This window comes from Perognathus longimembris, unplaced genomic scaffold (assembly GCF_023159225.1).
Source record: "Perognathus longimembris pacificus isolate PPM17 unplaced genomic scaffold, ASM2315922v1 HiC_scaffold_5665, whole genome shotgun sequence".
Classification (NCBI taxonomy): Eukaryota; Metazoa; Chordata; class Mammalia; order Rodentia; family Heteromyidae; genus Perognathus; species Perognathus longimembris.
The window spans coordinates 447,364-471,478 of record NW_025961117.1 but is presented as its reverse complement, the minus strand read 5'-3'; the positions used below and the strand labels follow the sequence as shown (position 1 = coordinate 471,478).

The following is a 24,115-nucleotide window of genomic DNA, read 5'->3' as shown; positions in this document are numbered from 1 at the left end:
TTTGAGTATGTATGGTGACTATGGCTTTATAATGGTCCTTCTTGTGAACAATAACTTATACCGTATTGATGTCATTAGTCTTGTTCCATTCATTTATTCAAGCCTTCCTGGGCTGAAGTTCCATAGCAACAATGCTAGCATATTGTGCTATGAAACTCATGAACTTTTGGGGAACAAGGTCAAATCACCAAAGCCCCAGAAGCAATAGTAGGGGGCATCTATGGAAATCATGTGCCTTTTCTATCCAACGAATTGGATTCCTTTCTATTAATCTTGTGGGAATTATTAGGTCTTTTTTTCTAAAAAGTTTGGCTAGGTGGCCTGGCCCTGGGTAGTTACATTTTGCTTCCATCTCTTTAAAGGTGCACATTAAAGAAGACATCCTGTTTGAATCTCCTTGAGTTTTTGTGGCCTACTGTTATTTGAGGCATAGCATCCTTTACAGATTGAGCTGAGCTCAACCAATCTGAGCAGAGGGGCAGGCCCTGCTGTATTAGTCCCACTGTGTTAGGTTCACATGCCAGATTTGGAGCTGATGGTGCATCCTTCTGTAGATTTGGAACTGATGGTGCATCCTTCTGTAGAAGTGGAGTCCCTTTTGAGTGCTTTATTCCTAGGCTACACTCCAAACACGCTGAGCTACTTCTATCAAAGGCTAACACTTTTTATGGTTATTCTATCTGAAAACATTTGAGTGAAAATGATGAAACTCTTGGCTGGGAATGTAGCTTAGTGGTAGAGTGCTTGCCTAGCATGCATAAAGCCCTGGGTTTGATTCCTCAGTACCACACACACAGAATAGGCTAGAAGTAGCGCTATGGCTCAAGTGGCAGAGCACTCCTAGTAGGAGCCTTGAGCAAAAGCAGCTCAGGGACAGTGCCCAGGCCCTGAGTTCAAGACCCAGGACTGGCAAACAACAACAAAAAGATAAAACACTTAACCTGAAATAAGAACAAGACTTTTTTTCAAGTGAAAAGGCCTCTTAATGTGATCCTGACCTCATATCTACAATTTTCTTTGCACTAATTAGAAGAGGATTGTATGACAAGATTCTTAATGCCCTTAACATAGTAAATGTACAATCGTTCTTATTCTTATATATTATGTTAATGAAAACATTTAAAATATGGTAGTAACATTCGTATCTCAAGCTAAGAAACGTCAATTTACCTCTCCCTGTTGGATTGCTGATTCTTCTTTAGGAAGAACTAGAACACAAAACAGGCATGCTCTGTTGTGTCCAAAGTCTCAAAATGACCCCTCCCTCTGTATCCATACCAATTTGCTGAAATTAATTATTGCAATTTATGGAATCTAAATTATGTGGAAGCCTGCATTAGAAAAGGCTATTTCCAGGTGCTAGTGGCCTAGACATCTGTAATTCTAGCTACTGAGGAGGCTGTTCTAAGGATCATGGTTTGAAGCCAGTCTCAGTAAGGTCTGTGAGACTCTTGTCACCAATAAACTACCAAAAAGCCAGCAATGTAGCTGTAGCTCAATTGATAGAGCACCAGCCTTGAGCAAAAGCAGCACAAGGACAGCACCCAGTCCCTGAGCAGCACAAAATAGTTTGTCATTTTAACTTTTTGAAATATTTGGCAAAACTTCGTTAGTGCAGTTTGTATTGGGAATTAATGTATATTATTAATGAAGAAATGATTAAAGACAAGGTATTGGATAGAAGATTTAAATACATGAACTGAATAATGAAATAATACTAAAATACAATTTTAACTTTCTGTTATAATCCAGGGAAACTTTTTAGAGTATTATTTTGAGACATTAACTAATCCAATTGAAGGGACAACACTGAATGGGAAATACTGATATACCATTTCCGCAGCAAATTAAGTTTCCTATAGTGAAATTATGGCAATGAAACCAATCTGCTACAAAAAAGTCTCTGCTACTTGAGCTTTAACAACTCAACAGAGACAGTGACATTCCGTTCCAGGAAAATATGTATATGATCACATCACCATAGTAACAACATGTCAGAGAACTTTCAGATTGGATCACAATTCATGCTGTTGGGCCTAAATACACAGTATACACAAACTATACAGAGTATAGTTTAGCAACGAAAGAATCTCTTTTAAGGCTGGGAATGTGGCTTAGCAGTAGAATGCTTACATGAAGTTCTGAATTCGATTCTTCAGCACCACATAAACAGAACAAGCCGGAAGTGGCGCTGTGGCTCAAGTGGTAGAGTGCTAGCCTTGAGCAAGAAGAAGCCAGGGACGGTGCACAAGCCCTGAGTTCAAACCCCAGGATGGGCAAACATAAAAAAAGTATAAGAAGAGTGAGAGGAAGGGTGAGTAGAGGAGGGATGGGTCAGAATATTGAAAGGGGTGGCATTGAAAATATTGGTATTGTATTCATAAACTTCTTGATCAAATGGAAACTCCTTTGCCCCACTACTTAATGATACTCCTCCTCCTAATAATAATCATAATGATTATAAAATGAAGTTTTCATTGGTACATATTCCACAAGTGTTTAGAATTTTCCCTCTCCCAAACATGTAATTTGGTTATTATATGCTATATGAAATATACTCCTGACTTCTCAGATTCTCAATGTAAACCTGGACTTGAGCCAGTAAAGATGAGGGTATAGTTATGAAAGGAAATGTGAGGGGATCCCAGAACCTGTTCTTCTCCAACAGATTAAAGGAAACATGAGGGGACAATCTGGATCATTGGCAGCTGCCTGAAGCTATAGGGGCTTCTGGGGCTATTTTATTTCTGTCATGGTCATTCAGACTAAAGTTTTGTCCAGGAAAACAGCTTAAGGCTGGTGCTTAAAGGAGGATCCGGTTGAGCTGACCAAATGCTATTGTTTCAGTCTTATTCTACAAAGCAAATTCTTGATTTCAGAGTCTTTTTGATTGCTCAATATAGAAATCAGACCAGGTTTCTAGTTTGTGGAATCCACAATATTAAAATCCCAGTGAGGCTGGGGATATGGCCTAGTGGCAAGAGTGAGTCAAAAGAATCTATTCAATTACTTGAGGGTATAAAGGACAGGAAATGAAGTGATGGGTTTTTCTGGACTTAAGAAGGCAAAGTCTTTCCTGGCACTAAAATTCCTCATCCCAATAAAAGAGTGAGACTCTCTAGTATGTCACGAAGACATGAGTTGGTCCTGGGGCTTGAACTCTGTGTCTATGTGTCTGATAATTCAGATTTGAATCAAAACCTGTACTGTCCTATGGCCAGCTGCCGTGTGTCAGCGGCTGATGGTGAGCATTCTACGAGGGCCTCTCACCATAGGGATGTGGGGATGCCTTCCAAGCCAACTGTCAGTCTGCTTTGAGCTTCCTAGCAGAGGCAGAGTTGAGGTGCTCTCAGAGGGATACCTACACTACTGCGAGATGGGAAACCTGAACTGTTGCTGCAGAAGTATATACATGCTGACATTCTCAATGCTGCCCTTTGAGTGGTCTAGTTCCAATTTACTTACCACATTGTCTTAGTGTGTTTTCATCCTCCCCAATACCAATTTCACTAATGATTTTTTTTCTTTGGCCAGTCCTGGGGCTTGAACTCAGGGCTTGAGCACTGACCCTGGCTTTTTGCTCAAGACTAGCACTCTACCACTTGAGTCACAGTGCCATTTCCAGCTTTTTCTGTGTATGTGGTACTGAGGAATTGAACCCAGGACTTCATGCATGCTAGGCAAGCACTCTACCGTTAAGCCACATTCCCAGTCCTCTCTAATGATTTTTAAGTATATTTCTTACATTTATAATATCGCTCAATTTTTATGTTGATTCCTCTTTGATGCCAGCTGTCCTAAAATGATGTACATTTAGAAAAATGAACATTTTCTAATATCGATATTGCAGATTTCCTTTTGGAGAATAAACACAAAGGTGCACAACCATACTGCTTTCATCAACTCAAGAGAAGGTTGACAATAAATGTAGAAATAGATAATCCACGAGAGGAGAATCACTGGCCAAACTCTTCTGAATGCCAATGTCAAAACCCAAATCTAGCAAGGTTTAGTGAATCAAGACTGTCACATTAACCACATGGGAAGTAGATTTGGGAGATTGTGTTTCAAGACCGGCTCACACCCTAGAGTCTGTCTGGAAACTGCTTCAATCCAGAGTGACATGCTGTGTTCTCAGTAACAGAAGCTAGGACAAACAGGAGGATCTAGGCCAGCTCATGTACAAGAGAGGCCCTCTCTCAAAAATAACCAAGCCTGGTAGATAACCTGATTCACAATCCTGGGCCACTACATTTAAAATCCCTAAGCCTCAGCAGTTACTTTTCACAATTCTTTTTAATTTTAATTTATTTATTATTATTTTTTTGCCAGTCCTGGGGCTTGATCTCAGGACCTGAGCACTGTCCCTGGCTTCTTTTTGCTCAAGGCTAGCACTCTGCCACTTGAGCCACAGCACCACTTCTGGCCATTTTCTATGCATGTGGTGCTGGGGAATCAGACCCAGGGCTTCATGTATAGGAGGCAAGCGCTCTTGCCACAAGGCCATATTCCCAGCCCTTTATTTTAATTTTTTATTTTTGTTAGTCATAGGCTTGAACTCTGAGCCTGGGTACTGTCCCGGAGCTCTTCAGCTCAAGTCTAGTGATCTACCTCTTGAACCACAGCACCACTTCTCGTTTTCTTGAGGTTCCTTGGAGATAGTCTCTCAGACTTTCCTTTCCGGGCTGGCTTGGAACCCTGATCCTCAGATCTCAAGCTCCTAAGTAGCTGGGATTACAGGTGTGATCCACCAGGGCCCAGCGCAACATCTACTCTTTTGGTTTTTTTTTTTTTTTGGCCAGTCCTGGGCCTTGGACTCAGAGCCTGAGCACTGTCCCTGGCTTCTTCCCACTCATGGCTAGCACTCTGCCACCTGAGCCACAGCGCCCCTTCTGGCCGTTTTCCATACATGTGGTGCTGGGGAATCTAACCGAGAGCTTCATGTGTAGGAGGCAAGCACTCTTGCCACTAGGCCATATTCCCAGCCCGCAACATCTACTCTTAATGGCACATCTGAACACATTTTCATTGTGTAGATTATATATTTCACTTTTTAGAAAACAATTTCATATTCCCAGTATGGTAATCTATGTATCTGATAAATTCAATTTTGAATCAAAACCTGTACTGTCCTATGGCCATGTGTCAGAGGCTGATGGTGAGCATTCTACGAGGGCCTGTCACCCTGGGGATGTGGGGATGCCTTCCAACCTAACTGTCACTCCACATTGAGCATCCTAGCAGAGGCAGTTGGGGTGCTCTCAGAGTGATACCTACACTACTGCGAGATGGGAAACTTGAACAGTTGCTGCAAAAGTATGTACATGCTGACTTTCTCAATGCTGCCCATTGAATGGTCTAGTTCCAATTTACTTACCACATTGTCCTAGTGTGTTTTCATCCTCCCCAATACCAATTTCTCTAATGATTTTTTTTCTTTGGCCAGTCCTGGGGCTTGAACTCAGGGCCTGAGCACTGTCCCTGGCTTCTTTTTGCTCAAGGCTAGCACTCTGCCACTTGAGCCATAGCACCACTTCTGGCTGTTTTCTATTTGCGTGGTGCTGAGGAATCGAACCCAGGGCTCCATGTATATGAGGCGAGTATGAGCAGGACTGTGGTAAAGAAAAAAACAGAACTTCTGGCCATCTCCATTTTTTCCCTCAAAGCAGCTAGGTCATTTTGGTGTATGGTTGGTTGTAAATGGAAAGTTTGTCAATATATGTTTGAGGGTTCATTTCACTATAAAATCCACATCCACAGGCAATACCAATGTAAAGTTTTCCAAAGTAATCCGTTACCAATGCATTCTTTGGTTGGTTGGTTGGTTTTTGGTCGGTCATAGGGCTTGAACTCAGGGCCTAGTCACTGTTCCTCATCTCTTCAGCTCAAGACTAGCACTCTACCACTGGAGTCACAGCACCACTTCTGGCTTTTCCTGTGTATGTGGTGCTGAGGAATTGAATCCAGGGATTCATGCATGCTAGGCAAGCACTCTACCATGGAGCCACATTTCCAGCACACACTGACACGTGTTACAGTGACAAGTAACACAAGGTTCATCTTTTTTTTTTTGCCAGTCCTGGGGCTTGAGCTCAGGGCCTGAGCACTGTCCCTGGCTTCTTTTTGCTCAAGGATAGCACTCTACCATTTGAGCCACAGCACCACTTCTGGCCGTTTCCTATATATGTGGTGCTGGGGAATCGAACCCAGGGCTTCATGTATATGAGGCAAGCACTCTTGCCAGTAGGCCATATTCCCAGCCCCACAAGGTTCATCTTGATTGCAATTTCTGTGTATAGCCCCCAAACTTCCAGTCTCTAGGACACCTGGGTTAGATGGCATTCCTATCTACCTCCTTCCCAATCCCAGAAAGACTTGTGAGTTTGGAGGCTACTTGCTTGAAGTACATGTACACCCCCCCCGCCTCACACACACATTTTCCACATCAGTAACCAAATGACATGGTAGTAAATTTTGCTAATGGCATCAGTTCATTGTTTTTGTTTTTGTTTTTTTATATGCCGTTTACCCACTGAGAATGGATTAGGAGGTATAGGGAAGAGAAAGACTATTAAGGTTTAAAACAGGTCTCCTAATAACTGTTGTCTTCGATACAAAGAATTCCAAATGAGTAGACAGGTATGACAGTACCAAGCTAGTAGAAATTGGTTTCAGCTTCTGAAAGGGAAGGTGTTCATTGAAGCAGAGCATGCATTCTTTCCCTGCCCCATACCTTTTGTTTTGTCCATTGTTGGATTTGAACCCCAGGTCTGGACACTGTTGCTGAGCTCTTTTTTTTTCTGCTCGAGGCTATCAATCTACCACTTTGAGTTACACAGCTCTACTTCCAGTTTTGTGGTGGTTAATTCAAGGAAATAATCTCAAGGACTTTCCTGCCCTGGCTGGCTTTGAACTAGAATCCTAAGATCTCAGCCTCCTCAATATCTAGGACTAGAGGCATGAGCCACTAGTGCCCAGCTAGTGTGTTCTCACACTTGAACCCATTTTTCACCGATGAGGTTTCTTTGCTCTTCTCCTCAACCATCTTTCTATTCTTGACTCAAGTTAACCCAACTAATGATAATGATTTCAAGCAACGCTGTCATTGTACTGACCATCCACCTGTGTCTTCCTAGTAGCCTCTGAAACCATTCAGAATTCTCTTCCTCGACTCGGGACAAACGATGATGAGCAGACAAAATCTTCAGTAAGTGTCGTGTCTTTGTGGGGAATAAAAGCATTGCTTCCTGATTTTTCTTTTTCTGTGGTAAAATTGTTTGTTTGTTTTTTGCCAGTCCTGGGCCTTGGACTCAGGGCCTGAGCAGTCCCTGGCTTTGTTTTGCTCAAGGCTAACACTCTGCCACTTTAGCCAAATATGGAGAGTTGAATAGGTATCTTATGGAAGAGTAGGTGAATTATGGATGACATTTTCCTTACACACACACACACACACACACACACACACACACACACACACACACACACACACAATGGAATAGCAATGGAGAGGTATTTTCCAACTGAGATCTGATTGGAGACAGCATTCAAAATTGGCCTCCATCATTTACAATGTTGTCGGGAGCCGAGCTAGCAGCTAAGCTCATCCTGACCTCTGGCTGTGCCGATGTCGACAAGATGTCGGGAGCCAAACCTGCACCTAGGTTCATTATCACCTCTGGCTGTGCTGTTACCGCCAGGATATGCTAAAGGCAAGGACATTTGTTCACAGCCACTATCCGGAATTGCTTTGCTATGTCCCCACCTTGCTATGTCTGCTGGAGTAGATTCCTATGTTAATCAACCTTGTCCTGTGTCTACTGTAATCAAATGTTGCAAACTTCAAAGCCTCTTTATGTTCTGGAATTTTAACAATCCTATGCTATTCCCTGGTTCCAAAACTGCATATAAGCTGGGAGTTGGAATAAACTGTTGCTGCAGTCTTGAGGTTCAACCTTGCGGCTGCAGACCTCCCGTACCCCATCTTTGTCTCTTGTCTTTTTTCTCTTGCCTTATTTTTCCTTTTCCTTATCCCCGCCGCCCCTCAGTCAGGATTCTTGTCCCCCTGCCAGCTGGCCCGGCAGGTTTGGCGCCTGAACAGGGACCTGAAGGCCTGGGATCGTCGGCAGGTGACCCCCGCTCTGGTAAGGACGTCCGAATAGTTGGGAAGGAGAGCGGGAGGAGAGTGTATTGTCGGGAGTAATAAATTATGGGACAAGGTAATAGCCGCATGCTATACATGCAGGCCCCCAAAGGCATGCTTAATGCCCGGGCAGTGAAAGTTGGCCAATGTAACTTAGAACGTTTCTTTTATTTTATTGAGAAAGCATGCCCCCAGTTCCTGGAGGAAGGAACCAATAACTTAGAAACTTGTTAGAAAATTGAAAAAAAGAAAAAGGGAACATTATGATGCAACTGGCCCTGAGAAAACCTCAGTGGATGCTATTATTCTTTGGTATCTGGTCCGAGATTGCTTAGATCTTAGGCATGAACAGATTAAAATCGATCAGTGGATTGGAGAAACTGAACAGGGACCTGATGAGTGTTGCCCAGCTCTGGGAGCGTATGCTGCTGCCTGGAAAGAGCTGAGAAAATTAACAAAGACCTGAACCCACTAGGCTAGATAGTAAGGAAGACTCAGATGGCTCAGACACTGAGGAAAAATTATGCAATGAGCCTACTAAAGATAGATTGACCTATGTTGAAAATATGTTAAAATCAGTTATAGCTCTATTATCACAGCTTCATCCAGAACAACAAACTCCTTTAAAGGGAGTCCTGGCAGACTTACAGCTCTCCTAGGTGCAGGCTGCTAGCAGGGGGAAGGGACCTGAGGCTAGGGAAATGCTAACACCACCGTGGTAACTTCTCCTGACCGAGCGCTCTATTTCCATCCACCAGGACAGATTTGAAACCCCAACCAGGGTGAGTGACCATTAGCCTGGAGCTTACATTTTCCATAAATCCACTGGGCTAGGTCAAGGAGATCAGCAATTGTGGGTGTTTGGAGACAACTGATCTCTAGTTCAGCTCAGCTGGTTGCTCATCAAATCTAAATTGTTTCAGGAAAGCTGCTCAAATTTGAGCCCAATCATATATATTTGGAATATTTTGCAGGACTTACTTAACTTCTATGAGCGCTCAGGCAGATGAAGTTCTCTCTGTCTCTTTTTCTGTCTCCCTCTAAACTCGGCCTGCCTGCCTGTGACATAGGATGGGTATTGATATTTGTTTAACATCTGCTTTAAAAGACTCAAAGGTTTTCTATTCTTGTTATTGATGTTTAAGTTTTGGAGATTCAGTTAAATTCTGCTTGTTTGGCTAAATCATAAACTTTCTCTAGCATTGAGCACATGGTAGACAATAGGATTGGATGGAGTGAAAGCCTGCCCATCCCCCAGGTAACAAGCATGCCAAATTCCTGGAGGCTGGGCAGAGTCCTGTAACCTTGCATTTCAAAGGTGCCTTACAATTCAAATGCTAGAAGATGAAGGTGTCTTACTGTGAGCTCACTGTCTGTGTTCATATCCTGTCTCCCATATACTCCCTTTGTGAGCTAAACTGGTTTCTCAAAATGTGGCTTCTCAGATGATCTGAAAATTTTGGTTTGCTGAAAAGGTTTTTTGTTTTGTTTGTTTGTTTACTATCTAACCACGTGGTTCTAGAATATAGGCAAAATAATATCATTTGCCACTGGAATTCCAGAAAAACTTACATGGCCAATTAAAGAACAATTCTAAGCGCGCCCCAAAACGTGTGCACATTGTCTGTATGTGTATGTATGTCTATGTCTATGTCTATGTGTTGGTAAAACTTAAAAACAAAACAAAAAACAGGTTTTAAGCCTAAACTGATATGTTTGGGAGCAAACAAATGTGTCTAAGAAAAACTCCAAAAGGTTTTAATATACAGCACATGATATAAGTGCAATGATGTACAACCAGTGCGTTATTCTTTATGTCTATCTATGCTAAGAGTCAAGTGTACATCTAATCCTGACAATTCTTTGGTATAGATTAAGATTTTGCTTCTCCATTTTTTTTCTCTTTTTTCGCGGTGCTCTCAAACTCTTTAAGATCAAGGGACCAGAGTCATTTCGAAATAACTGCACAGGTGTGACTATTAACCTAAATTTTCCGGACCCCAAAATTAACATTTTGCTTTATAGGATACAGGTTGACATGTGTGCTAGCTGAGTGGACCGTGGCAGTCTATGGCTACAGAAAGCTGCCTCCACAGTCGGCTTCCAAACTGGGAGTTGTTTGTGACTCAGAAACTGCCCTGGCTGCTACAGAGAGCAGACTTGGTTGGCCTTCAATCTGTGTGGATTTTGTGACTAGAAGGATGGTTAAAGGCCCAAGCCTTCTAAAATCTGTTTAAAAATGCCCTTAACCAGTCTATGTAGAAATTTACAGGCAACAAGCAGGAAATGTGACAGCCTATCCAGGGAACTCTACTAAAGAATTATCCAGATGCAAACCATCTCTCCTGCTGGCCTGCTAATTTGGGATGGAAGACACAGCCACTTCAGATCCACTGAAGCTGAGACTTTTATTGTTATTCATTTGTTTTCTCTTTCACGTGCCAGTAAGGTAAGGTTAAATAATATGATTTGATTTAATGGCACATGGATCCCATTCAGTCAGCTGTTCTTTAAGTGTTACAACAAAACTCTGGGAACTACTTGTTGGTCAATTCTTAGCAACTTACAAGTAAACTCTACTCCTTTTGTTCTCCTTTTGCTTTATTTGGAAATAAAAAGGGGCTTTATTGGATAAGACTCCTTGGACAGTTAAAACAAGATCTCACCTCTTTTGGGTTAATAATAGCTAGTGAAAAGGTGCAAGAGCATCCTCCGTATACTTATCTTGGTCATATTTTGGGTCCTTATTATTTTACTAGTCAGAAATTACAGGTTAAGACTTCTCATTTGCGTACTTTGCATGATTTTCAAAAATTTCTGGGAGATATTAATTGGCTTCACCCTTATCTTAAATAGTCCACAGCTAAATTAAAACCCTTGTTTGATCTATTAAAGGGGGACCCTGACCCTACATCTCCCAGAGAAATGACAACTAAAGCAGCAGAAGCCTTGAGCATAGTAATTTCTGCCATTTCTTCCCAACATATAAATTATATAGATTACTCAGCCCCTTGGGAAGCTTATATTTTAACTACACCTCATTCTCCAACAGCGGTCCTCTGGCAGAAAGGACCCCTTTTGTGGCTTTCCTTGCCTGCTACTCCTTCAAAAGTATTAATTCCTTATTATAAATTGGTAGCCACCTTAGTCCATATGTGCTGTGTGGAATCTTGTAAGTATCTTGGACGAGATCCACAGGTTATTTATATCCCCTATACTTTACAACAGCAAAAATGGCTTTATACTCATTGTGATTCCTGAGCCATTGCTTGGGCCAATTTTGTGGGCACAATTTCACATCATTATCCCTCTAACAAGTTACTTCACTTTGCCTCTTCTTACCATTAAGTGAGGGCAATGCTATTACGGATGAGGCTACCCAAATTTTTCTTTCTCAAATTGACTTGGCAAAGCAATCACATGCTGCCCACCATCAAAACAGTCGTGCCTTACGTCAGCAATTTCATATTACTCATGAGGCAGCTCGTCAAATTGTAAAAACTTGTCCCAACTGTGCTACCTTCCTGCCTGTGCCCACCAATGGGATTAATCCTCGAGGCTTAGAGGCTTAGAGGCTAACCATGTGTGGCAAATGGATGTTACCCACATCCTCTCTTTTAGACAGCTCCGCTTTGTCCATGTTACAATAGATACTTACTCTAATTTTATTATGGCTACTCCTCTTAGCGGGGAAGCTGGCAAACATTGTATCTCCCATGCCTTACGCTGCTTTGCTACTATGGGACTTCCTAAACAAATTAAAACTGATAATGGTCCAGGATATGTTGGACAAACTTTTCAAACTTTTTGCAAATCTTACCAAATTGTTCACTCTACAGGAATCCCCTATAATCCTCATGGTCAAGGAATTGTCAAACGGGCCAACGGTTTGTTAAAACACCAAATTTCTAAATTAAAAGGGGGGGAACTATACCCCTTCTCTCCTGTTAATATACTTTCTCATACTTTATTCATACAAAATTTTTTAAATTTGGATTTCAATGGCCATTCCGCAGCACAGCGGTTCTGGGAAAAGAGAGAGCAAAGAGCTTTTGCCCAAGTTAAGTGGAGAGATCCTTTAACAAGTGCTTGGCACAGGCCCGATCCGGTAATGACATGGGGTCGAGGACATGTCTGTGTTTTTTCACAGGATGAAAATGATGCCCGCTGGCTACCTGAGCGTTGTGTTTGCATTGTGGAACGGTACAAGGGCTGACCCACTGGGCTTACGTGCCAGACCCACCGATTGTGTACCCTGCGACCTGGGAGGGAGCTGAGGTGTTCGTCCATGTCAACAGATCAGCGAACTAATTCTTAGCTGATGGACTGGTCTGGAACTAATCTCACCAACAAGTTCAACCCAGGTCTGTGGTGGATGAATGGACACCCTCAACGCCATGTCTGGATGTTAGTGGCTGCTCTGAATAATATCTCCTGGCCCACTTCTACTTCTTTAAAAAATATTATGAGTTGTGTAACACCCCCTTATGCTATTATGTATGGACCTTTTAATATTTCTATAGGAGCCATGTATTTCAATGTTACCTGCACTAACTGTTCTTTTACAAATTTCTTGTATAGTGGTCTTACTGATTCTGTAATTATTATTAAGCAACCACCATTTGTTATGCTTCCTGTAAACTTATCTGAAGCTTGGTATGCAGAAACAGGTATTCAAGTGTTAAAACATTTAAAAGAACTTATGCGCCCTAGACTATTTGTAGGAATTTTAGCCTTTATTTCCTTAGCTGCCTCTGCTGCAGCGGCTACTGTGGCTTTAACACAAAATGTGCAGACAGCTCACCATGTTAATCAGCTTGCTTATAATACCATGCAAGCCCTGCACTTTCAAGGCAGGATTGATGATAAGGTAGAACAAAAGTTAGAAGCATTATATGAATCTGTGTTATCACTGGGAGAACAAATTCGTGCCTTACAAACTTTGCAACGGGTACGCTGTCATGCTGTGTTTGACTTTATTTGTGTGACCCTCCATAAGTATAATGGGTCGAGCTATCCTTGGGAACAAGTTGTAGCACATCTAAATGGTATTTGGCACCATAATAACTTGTCCTTAGATCTCTTTCAACTCCATAGACAAATAGCCGGACTAGAACAAGCTCCACCTTTGGACTTCAAAGTGGCAGAAACAGCAAAAAAACTGTTTGAACAACTTCAACAGTATGTCCCTTCCTTAACTAATGTTAAGGGGCTGCTAATGACATTGCTCGGCCCCGGGATACTTTTGCTGATGGCTTTCCTATGCCTTCCTTGCATTGTACGCAGATTGCAAAACTCTTTCATGAGTTTAGCCAGCCAGCTGCATAAGGTCAAGCTCCAAGTAAATGAATTTCCCCTGAGAGGAACCGCAGCCAGAGACGGGTATGAGGCGGTGCCAGCCTTAGACCGACCTAAGACAGGGCCTTCAGCACTGCTCTGAAGTTGTTCCCTAAGACGGGTAAGGCAGGCTGAGGTACCCACCCCACCTAAGACAGGCGGGTTCGCTTCTTTTAATAAAAAGACGGGGGAACTGTCGGGAGCCGAGCTAGCAGCTAAGCTCATCCTGACCTCTGGCTGTGCCGATGTCGCCAAGATGTCGGGAGCCAAACCTGCACCTAGGTTCATTATCACCTCTGGCTGTGCTGTTACCGCCAGGATATGCTAAAGGCAAGGACATTTGTTCACAGCCACTATCCGGAATTGCTTTGCTATGTCCCCACCTTGCTATGTCCGCTGGAGTAGATTCCTATGTTAATCAACCTTGTCCTGTGTCTACTGTAATCAAATGTTGCAAACTTCAAAGCCTCTTTATGTTCTATGTCCTATGCTATTCCCTGGTTCCAAAACTGCATATAAGCTGGGAGTTGGAATAAACTGTTGCTGCAGTCTTGAGGTTCAACCTTGCGGCTGCAGACCTCCCGTACCCCATCTTTGTCTCTTGTCTTTTTTCTCTTGCCTTATTTTTCCTTTTCCTTATCCCCGCCGCCCCTCAGTCAGGATTCTTGTCCCCCTGCCGGCTGGCCCGGCAGGCAATGTATGTCACTATGAACTTTAATTAGAGAAGCATTTTTCTTCCAAACAAAGTGTTATCCATGGGCTGGGAAGGTGGCTTAGTGGTAGAGAGCTTGCCTAGCAGGCATGAAGTCCTAGGTTTGATTCCTCAGCACCACATATACAGACAAGGCCGGAAGTGGTGCTGTGGCTCATGGTAGAGTGCTAGTCTTCAATAAAAGAAGCTCAGGGTCAGTGCTCAGGTCCTGAGCTCAAGCCTCCTAATACTCTCACTTTGCCTAGGTCAAGGATATCTTGTGCTTCTTTGCAGCAGTTGTTTTACTGTGAAATTTTGGGTTGTCCTGCCTTGATCTCTTTCTCATCTGCTCTCTGATGTCACCAAATGCACACACCTGTGCACAGGAGACAGCGCAGTCTTGTGCTCACAGGCACGGCTTTCTTGCCATTGCAGGACGACGCAGGAGGAAGTGGAAGTGACAGTGAGGATGGACTGAGTCATGTTCAAGAGGAGGACATGGATGGTGAGAGACGTAGAAGTGTTTGGTCTCTTGGTGCGCCTAGCCATGCTGATCCCAGATATTTTTAGCCATATATTGTTGCATATTAGGGAGAGAGAGGTGACATGAACTCGGAGGACGTGCTATGGATTTAGAGGCTTTCTTGTAATTAGTGTGCATCATACTCTGGAGAATGAATAAACACCTGGTCAAAGGACATAAATCACCCAGGTGGCAATCCCACATGGCACTAAGAACTGTGTGAGGCCTTACTCGTGAAAGGTCTCTCCAACTCCCAACATTGTTAACTCTCAGGAACAAGACCCCAAAATGTGCCAGTTTGGGCCCAAACCACATCCAAACAACATAGGGCACATATACTATAAGGTGGTCTAATGTAGAATCAGTGATTGACTTAGTGTCTCTAATAAATTTCTAACAACCGTTTGGGTCTCCAAAGCCTGGGATATGCAGGAATATGACTGGACTAGTGATGAGGAAGACTATTCAGGTAGGGAAACTCCTTAACAAAAGACCCAATGGTAAAAGTTCCTAGGAAGTATATGGTTTGCAACTGCTCTGAAGACCAAAGCAGGTAGAATGGAATGAAAACAAGAAGTGTGTACCCCCTTCATAATTAGTGACATAGTAATAACTACCAGATGATTAAAGGTACCCAACATTCTTTCTCAATGCTTCTCTCTACACAATCATGTTCTCCACAGCTTTCCTCTTCCTGCCTCCTCTGCCTCTGGCAAACATGACAGCATTTGGATCGACATAGCTTGGGATATTCTTCCCATGATGGGATGAGTCTAGTGGAGCAGGCTTAGTTCTAAGATTCAGGGCCACCAGAAGTTTTCTTCAGTTCTGTCAGAAAATTGAGTAACAAGTCCATTTTTGTCCTCTGCATTTTCAGGCCTCAGAGCATCACTTCCTGTTCATTTTTTTTTGGGGGGGGGTCAATTGTGGGGGTTGAACCCAGGGCCTGGGTGCTGTTCCTGAGTTTTTTCACTCAAGGCTAGGACTCTACCACTTTGAGCCTCAGCACCACTTCATTTTCTGGTGGTCAATCAGAGGTAAGAATCTCCTGGGTACTTTTCTACCCAGGCTGATTGAACCATAACCCTCAGATCTCAGGCTCCCGAGTAGCTAGGATTATAAGTGTGAGCCGTCGGCACGCTGCTTAGAGCATCCCTTTTGCTTCCACATTCTCTGATTGAAAAGACAGTACCCAGGTGCAATGAGATAGAGACCACTCCTAAGGGGCACCTGGCCACTTTGAGGGCCCCTTGGGAGGGGAATGGTGACACATGTGTTCTCCATTTACTTCCACTCTTGAGCCAAACCCCATCTCCTGGGACCAGGTGTAACCCCAAGGACAGGTAGGGAATTGTGATGATCTAATGTCTCCCCAGTCACTAGCCTCATCTCACACCCGAGAAAACTCATGCTACCTGTGGTGAATGTAATTCCCCCCAAGAGAACAAAGCGAACCCAAGCCAATGGCAGTTACCCTGGGGCAAAAAGAATCTGAATAATTACAAAAGGAGGCATTATATCCTTCATTTTTCACTGTGTAAGTGAAACCTAGGAAGGTTCAGGATTGTAGAAGGAAATTCGTTAGGAAGGAGGAGAAAAGAGATAAGTATCCTTGGGGAGTGATGGACGGAAGTGAGTCACATCAAGATAAGTCCATAGAGTGTCTGCTTCTTCAAGCAAAAGAAAAACTTGCACACTTCCTACTCTGGTGGCAGAGTCTTACACTGGAAAAGAACCAGAAGATGCTAGACAATTTCCTTACTGCCATATAACCCAACTATGGCCTAGTGGCAAGAGTGCTTGTGTCGTATATATGAGGCCCTGGGTTCGATTCCTCAGCACCACATATACTGAAAATGGCCAGAAGTGGCGCTGTGGCTCAAGTGGCAGAGTGCTAACCTTGAGCAAAAAAGAAGCCAGGGACAGTGCTCAGGCCCTGAGTTCACGGCCTAGGACTGGCCAAAAAAACAAAACAAACCAAAAAAAAGTAATTTGACAAAATTTAAATAAGATTTGATATAGTAATTTAGTAACATGCAATTGATATATTAAATAGAATTAAACAATGTTAGATTAAAATGCCAATACTAAAATTGTATTAACCTACATGATTAAATAAGTTAAATATAACATAAATATAACTTAATATAATTAAATGACCAAGTATAAATGATGCTATTAAAATATTACAACTTTGCTAATACTGAATTAAGAGTAATATTAGATATAGTAGAAATATAATTTAATAGTAAAAATATATATTTTATATATAAGTATATATAAATATATATTAAAATAATAAATAATGTAATAGTCTTTTTCTGGGTCATTCAGGAGCCTTGAACTCAGGGTCTGGGTGTTGTCTCTGAGCCTCTTTCTGCTCAAGACTAGCAAATTAGTAACTCAGCCACATCTCCACTTCCACATTTTTGAATGGTTATTTGAAGATGAGTCTCATGGGGACTTTTCTGCCCAGACCAGCTTCAAACTAAAATCCTCAAGATCTCAGCCTCCTGAGTATTTTGGCATGAGCCACCAGCATCCAGCTTAGCCATTCTTTTTAATCTTATACATCTGTTCATACATTATTATGTTAAGTAGTATTCACTTAGTATATTTTCCTATTAAGATCTATTTTATAATATACAGTGGATCATAGGACAAATCTTAAATAGAACTTAGTTCATCACCCGAGTGGTGCCCAACGCCACCCAGGTTCTTCCACTCATTCTTTGTCTTCATTGAACATAGTAACTGTGTAGCTGGTACTATCATCTCTCCCCAAGTCAGTGCTTTTCTAGGTGTCTTGTTAACTGAAATCTGTTTTCCAGTGGAAGCCTTCTTAGGATTAATATTCCCAAAGGTCTTGATGCAGCGTATTTCATGACCTTAGTATCTGACGCCAGCTCAGCTGATATCAAATCCTGATCACTTTGTCTTTTTTTGGGGGGGCGGGGGGGTGTCTCCTAAGTCCCTTCACCACCTAGCTGTTTTTTCTGAATGGGAGCAATCACTTTCCATCTTCTAGTCATTTGCTCTTGTGTTCTGACATCACAGGTTCTTTTAAGAGTATATGACTTTCTAGTATCTAACTTAGTAGATAGGATGTGTTATTCTTAAGAATTTGTTATTCATTGGTTACTCATTAGAATTATATTTGAAGATAACAGAAATATCCCAAAGATTAAACAATATATATAAAAAACTTCAACCATTGGAACAACTGTAGAAATGGAGATAAGTGTCTTGACACTATTAAAGTATAATTGAGATTTGTCCCATAGTTGTCCCATAAGATTTACAAATTTACCTAAGATCTATTTGCATTATTTCTTATAACCACGTATGCATATACTATTATAAAAAAAAAACAACCTAAAAGTATAATTGAAATAAAAAAACCTAATAACTCAAATCTTTTGTTTGGACATACTACCTTCTCTTTCAGTGGACAACCCTTCACCAATTCTTTCATTACTGTATTTGTAAAATATGTGCTTGCCATCTCCTGTTGTCATATTTTACTTGATGAAGTCCTTCCATGCCTTGGCTCATTTTCCGTAGGGTGTTTTCCTTATTTAAGAAAAAGCGTATTTTCTAGACATATACCTCACATCAAATCTCAAGAGCTCTCATGATTTCAGTGGCATTGCTCTATCCTTATGGTTTTCTGTTCCATTTTTGACATGAAATCCATCAGAGCTTTTCATAATGAGAACTTGTGCAGATTCTTTTCTTTCTGTGCAATGATTCCACTTTTTTTCCTGCAGTTTTGTCTGTGAACGTATCCCACTGTTTACTAAAACATCTCTCTCATCAGAACTTGTATCTTGTACGTATCATTGTACCTTTTTCTCATATCTTGTCCTTCTGCCCTGATATTTGCTCCTTTACATCAGGCATCTCTTTCAGGAAACAACTACCACTGTAGTGGGGCGGCGTGGACAGCACGGTGTGGGGGGGGTGAGGGGGGTGGACCGGCAGCGTGGACAGCGCGGAGTCAGCACGCGTGGCACCTGCGCGCGGCCATGGTGTCTCCAAAGGCCGGTATCCAACGGCGGCCGTGCAAACCCAGCGCCGGCCTGCGTGACCGTGGGGTGCGTTCCTTCCTTCCCTGCGCAAAGCCCGGTGCGCACGCGCCCCACGCACGCACGCTTGCCTGGGAACACAGGAGAGGAAGCGCTCGTCCTTCCCTCCTTCCAGGCTCGACCCTGGCGTCTGGGGAAGACCCAGCCCCTGCTCCATCCTGGCCTCTGGGGAGGATCCAGCCGCTGCTCCGTCGTGGCCTCTGGGGAGGATCCAGCAGCTGCTCCTTCCTGGCCTCTGGGGAGGATCCAGCAGCTGCTCCTTCCTGGCCTCTGGGGAGGATCCAGCAGCTGCTCCTTCCTGGCCTCTGGGGAGGATCCAGCCGCTGCTCCTTCCTGGCCTCTGGGGAGGATCCAGCAGCGCTCCTGTCCCTGGGCACCTTGGCTGGGCTTGAACTCTGGCCCCGAGCTCCTGCTGAGCCGGGTGCGCCGCTGGCTGAGGCTCTCGTGGACCTTCCTGCCGGGGTTGGCTTCGAACCAAGACCCTCTGATCTCCGCCTCCCCGTCCATGCCATCTCATGGGCGGCCCCGTGCGTGCTTTGCCCAGCGGTCCACGCTTGCGTCCCCGCGCCTCAGAACGTAGAAGAGAATTCCGTGTCCCCCCCCCCCCACCCCTACCCCAGCACGGCCCGGGCCGCCCGCCGCCCGCCCCCTCCCCGGTTTGAACACGAGCTCCACAAATCTCAGCTACCACCTCATTCCGGTGAAGGCCATCGCTCTCCTCCATGCTCTGAGTTACTTGGTTCGACCCCAAGGCATTCTGCATGGAGAAGCCGGCGTGAGGCGAGCCCAGCGTGCAAACTGCGTGAAAATGAAAGATCACATTTTATGACACTCGCCTAGCGGCTACCCAGGCCTCCAATCTTAAAGGAATTTGCTCAGGTTTTGTGCTAAGCTTGGTATTGGGGGGGCGGGGGGAGTCCTCCAGAGAACTGCTGAAAAAATGGAAGGCTTTCACTAAAAATCCCCTTTTACTTCAATCAAATCATACAGAATGCACACGTTGTTCTGCATCCGAATGTGTAACCTGAATGGCAGTTAAAAATAAGTTGCAATTATTGTGATTCCTCATTAATCAAAGACCAGATCTATATCATGTCTCTGCCATGCAAGCAATAACGAAAATATCAACATAGTTAATATACCCAGCATCAATAAATACAACTGGTGTCCTATTTTACAGAGTGAAAACATACTGCTTAATAGGAGTTTCTAGTATTTAGGCTTTATAAAAGTTTTGCTATCATTCTTATTGGGAACCCAGCAGTGTGTGTTAGCATAAGCCAGCCTTTGGATTCATCTGAGTTTTACTTTCGTGGCAGGTGTAACGTTCGCTGTTCCTGTGTATGCAATGCTTTAAACAGCACATAAAAGTTGTATGGTACTCTCCTGATCAAGTTCACTTCACATTAAATACAGACTATTTTGATTGAAAGTGTGGTCTTAAATTTGCTTTTTACTGAGGAATTTTTTAAAAAATATCTCTTGTCTTCCTCTTCAGTTACTTCACTTTTCTGTCTCTTCAAGAGACCTGCTGAATAGAAATTATTAGTTCTAGTTTTGTTCTAGAATGTTTTACTCTCACCGTGTGCATCACCCTGTCCATTCCAATCCAACAGCTGGACATTCATGGCACAAAACTTTAATCCTAGTTATTTGGGAAGCTGAGATCTGAGGATTGCAGTTAAAACACAGCTTGGGCAGGAAAGTCAACGAGACTCTTATCTCCATGCAACCGGCAAAACCCCAGAGCTGGAAGTGTGGCTCATGGGTAGAGTGCCAAGGGAGGGACTGAGGCCTTGAGATCAAGCTCCTGCAACAACACCACGAAAAGGTAATAGAAGATCAAGACTGCTAAACCGTCTTCTTCTCCCAGCCTGTCACCACCCATCCTGTGCATTTTCTCTTCGCTAAAAATTTTTATGTCAGAGAGCTGAACCTTAGCTAACCAACATGGACATCAATAATGCATCGTGGGTGATGGATGTCATGCAAACAAAAACTTTCCATTAAATGAAGAGTTTTATTTTCTTGTTATTTCACTTGGGCTTGGCAATGGGCAGAAAGTGGGGCTCTGCAGCTTCGGTTTGGGGGTTCCTGATCTCCCGGGGCAAGCCGGGGATGGCAGGGGAACCCTATCACGTAGCCAAGCCTGTAAGGTTTGCACTAGGATTTACCTGGGTCCGGGACTCCCCCCACCCTGCCACTGGGCAATTCCCTGGCACACCCCCGACGTTGCAGCTCTGCGCCATCTTCTCTAGAGCCCCCCCCCATATCTGCACGTGTCTCTGCTTCAGCAGCGTCTCGTAGTGGTTGGAGGGTGGGTACGGGATGATGACGCCGTAATTCTTACACTCGGCCCGGAAGCGTTTGTCCAAGAGGACGCTGGAAAGGACCAGGGTGAAACAGACCCACTGAACACCCTGGTAGATAGCACCCCCCTTGCCTGGCCCCACACGGGGTTCTATCCACTGCCTTCTCTCTCTGCAGACCCTTAGATCCCGCCAGGAGCTCAGAACAGAAAAAAACAAACAACAAAAAAAAGAAAGTCCAGGTTACAGATGGGCCACTTGCCTCTTTTATTTATTCATATATCGTAACATGATGGAGTCTATGCTTAGTATCACCCGGGGAACATTCTAGATGCAGAGGGGCGGGCGCCGGTGGCTTACACCTGTCATCCTAGCGACTCACAGGGCCGAGATCGGAGCATGGTGGCTTGAAGCCACCCTGGGGGACACAGCTCCAGGAGACTTGCATTTACAGCTCCTCAGCAAAAAGCCGGGGGTGGAGGTGTGGCTCAAGTGGTCGAGCGCCAGTCCCGAGCGAAAGAGCTGAGCCAGAGTGTGAGGCTCCGAGGGTGTACATACACACAACGTTCACACACACACACGTGTGCACACACGCACGGCACGGCATTTCCCATTCCCATCGTCTGTGTGCGCACGCACGGCTGGTGGCATTCACCCGCACTTCGGTGCTGACGGAAAAAATGTGAATTTGTCCTCAGGGTTCTTAAATCCCGGGAATTCACTGGGCGGCGGTGGCTCACGCCTGTCATCCAAGCTACTCAGGAGGCTGCGATCGGAGGATCGTGGTTTGAAGCCAGCCTGGGCAGAAAAGTCCTCGTGAGACTCTTAATCTCCAACGAACCACCGTGCTGTGGCTCAAAGTGGAAGAGCAACGGCCTTGAGCTAAAGAGCTCAGGGACAGCGCCCAGGCCCTGAGTTCAAGCCCCACAAGCAATGCCAAAGAAAATGGGAATGTAAACTGGTTCAGCCACTCTGGCAAGCAGTATGGAGATTCCTCAGAAGGCTCAATATAGAACTCCCCTATGACCCAGCAGCCCCACTGTTGGGTATCTATCCAAAAGCCCACAAACAAAATCACAGTAATGCCACCAGCACAACAATGTTCATCGCAGCACAATTTGTCATAGCGAGAATCTGGAACCAACCCAGATGCCCCTCCATAGATGAATGGATCAGGAAAATGTGGTACATATACACAATGGAATTTTATGCCTCTATCAGAAAGAATGACATTGTTCCATTTGTAAGGAAATGGAAGGACTTGGAAAAAGTTATACTAAGTGAAGTGAGCCAGACCCAAAGAAACATGGACTCTATGGCCTCCCTTATTGGGAATAATTAGTACAGGTTTAGGCAAGCCATAGCAGAGCATCACAAGGCCCAATAGCTATACCCTTAGGAACACATAAGATGATGCTAAGTGAAATGAACTCCATGTTATGGAAACAATTGATATATCACAGTTGTAACTACTTTCAACGTCCTATGTGTATGTGTAGTTTCTATTATTGATGATGTTCTTGTATCACCTTCCTATGGTTGTACCTACACTATCTCTGTAATCTTATCTGAGTATATTGGAAACAGTGTTTACTGGTATTGGAAGTAGGAAATTCAAAGGGAATACCAAATTTGAGAGACACAGGGTAAAAAAAGAGAAATAACTACAAAAGCAATACTTGCAAAACTGTTTGGTGTAAGTGAACTGAACACCTGGGGGGGGGGAGGGAAAGGGGGGAGGGAGGGGGCATGAGGGACAAGGCAACAAACAGTACAAGAAATGTATCCAATGCCCAACGTATGATACTGTAACCTCTCTGTACATCAGTTTGATAATAAAAATTTGAGAGAATAAAAAAAAACAGCAAATTACCTTGCAGTTACCTTGAAACCCTTCCTTCCTCCCTCCCCCTCGCCCTCCCTCCTTTCCTTCCTCCCTTTCTCCCTTCCTTTCCTTCCTCCCAGGCTAAATAGCTAAATGCATCATCAGTGCTGATCTCTTCCCCTCCCATCTCCTCGCAGTGCCCTCTTGTGGCTGCGGGCGGGACAAAAACTGACACAAACCCCCCCAAACCAGGCAGGCATGCAGGCTCTACAATTTTTGTTATTTCTGCCAGTGACTTTGCACAGGAAATCGCTTCTGCCTGCAGTTTCCTGGAACATACTGCTTTCTTTTCACACTGCTTTTCCAGCCCCGCTCCCCGTAATCACCTATTTACTGTTTCCCATAAGCCTTTCTTCATGAGACACTACAGAAACTTCCTTGCCTCTGCGTATCTTTGCTCTTGTCTGCTTCTCTCTGCCCCATGAAGTGAGCACCATTTCTGCCCCCTTTTTCCTCGCCAAGGGGGGAGCAGGGAGCCATGCCTTCTAGACACGGTGTTGGGAAAGATGGCTGCCTTCAGCCTGGCTCTCCTACCTGCCCGCCATGGCCTTGTAGCAGGCAAAGATCTGGTGGGCCAGCTTGTAGACAAACTGATCAAAACACAGGTTCACCTGTGGAGGGAAGCAGGGAATGTCAACACGGCAGCGCCCGGCCTGCTGTCACACTCACTCGAGGGCCGGGGATTGGGCAGCTCGGGCCGGCTTACCCCAAGAGTGTTCTGGGCTGCATGACAGCTTTGATAGAGAAAAGGGGAAAAAAGAAAAGAAAGAAAAGAGAGGGGAGGAGAAGAGAGGGAGGGAGGAAGGGAGGAAAGAAGGAAGGAGGGAGGGAAGGAAGGGAAGGAGAGGAAAGAAGGAGGGAAGGGGGGGAAGGAAGGGAGGGAGGAAGGAAAGGAAAGAGGGAGGGAGTCTGTGTCCAGGCAAGTCCGTTTACCCCTTGTAATCACGGTGCTCAGTTAACAGATAGAGCAAAGTTCACGCCTGTCACCCTAGCTACTCAGGAGGCTGAGATCTGAGGATTGTGGTTCAAAGCCAGCCCAGGCAGGACTAAGTCTGTGAGACTCTTATGTCCAACAAACCACTCAAAAGCCAGAAGGAAAGTAAGTTAGGATTCAAGTGGCAGCACACCAGCCTTGAGTGAAA

At 44.1% G+C, this 24,115-nt stretch overlaps 1 protein-coding gene across 1 annotated transcript in view; it reads right to left on the bottom strand.

Moving 5' to 3' along the window:
- The window catches only part of LOC125345467 (cytoplasmic FMR1-interacting protein 2-like), a gene marked incomplete at its 3' end in the record, with an annotated part of 52,323 nt that overhangs the window by 10,372 nt on the left and 17,836 nt on the right, over positions 1–24,115 (bottom strand). Inside the window, 2 exon segments of the mRNA XM_048337614.1 lie at positions 20,976–21,161; positions 23,508–23,584. Of these exon segments, the coding sequence (XP_048193571.1) occupies positions 20,976–21,161; positions 23,508–23,584 (263 nt within the window).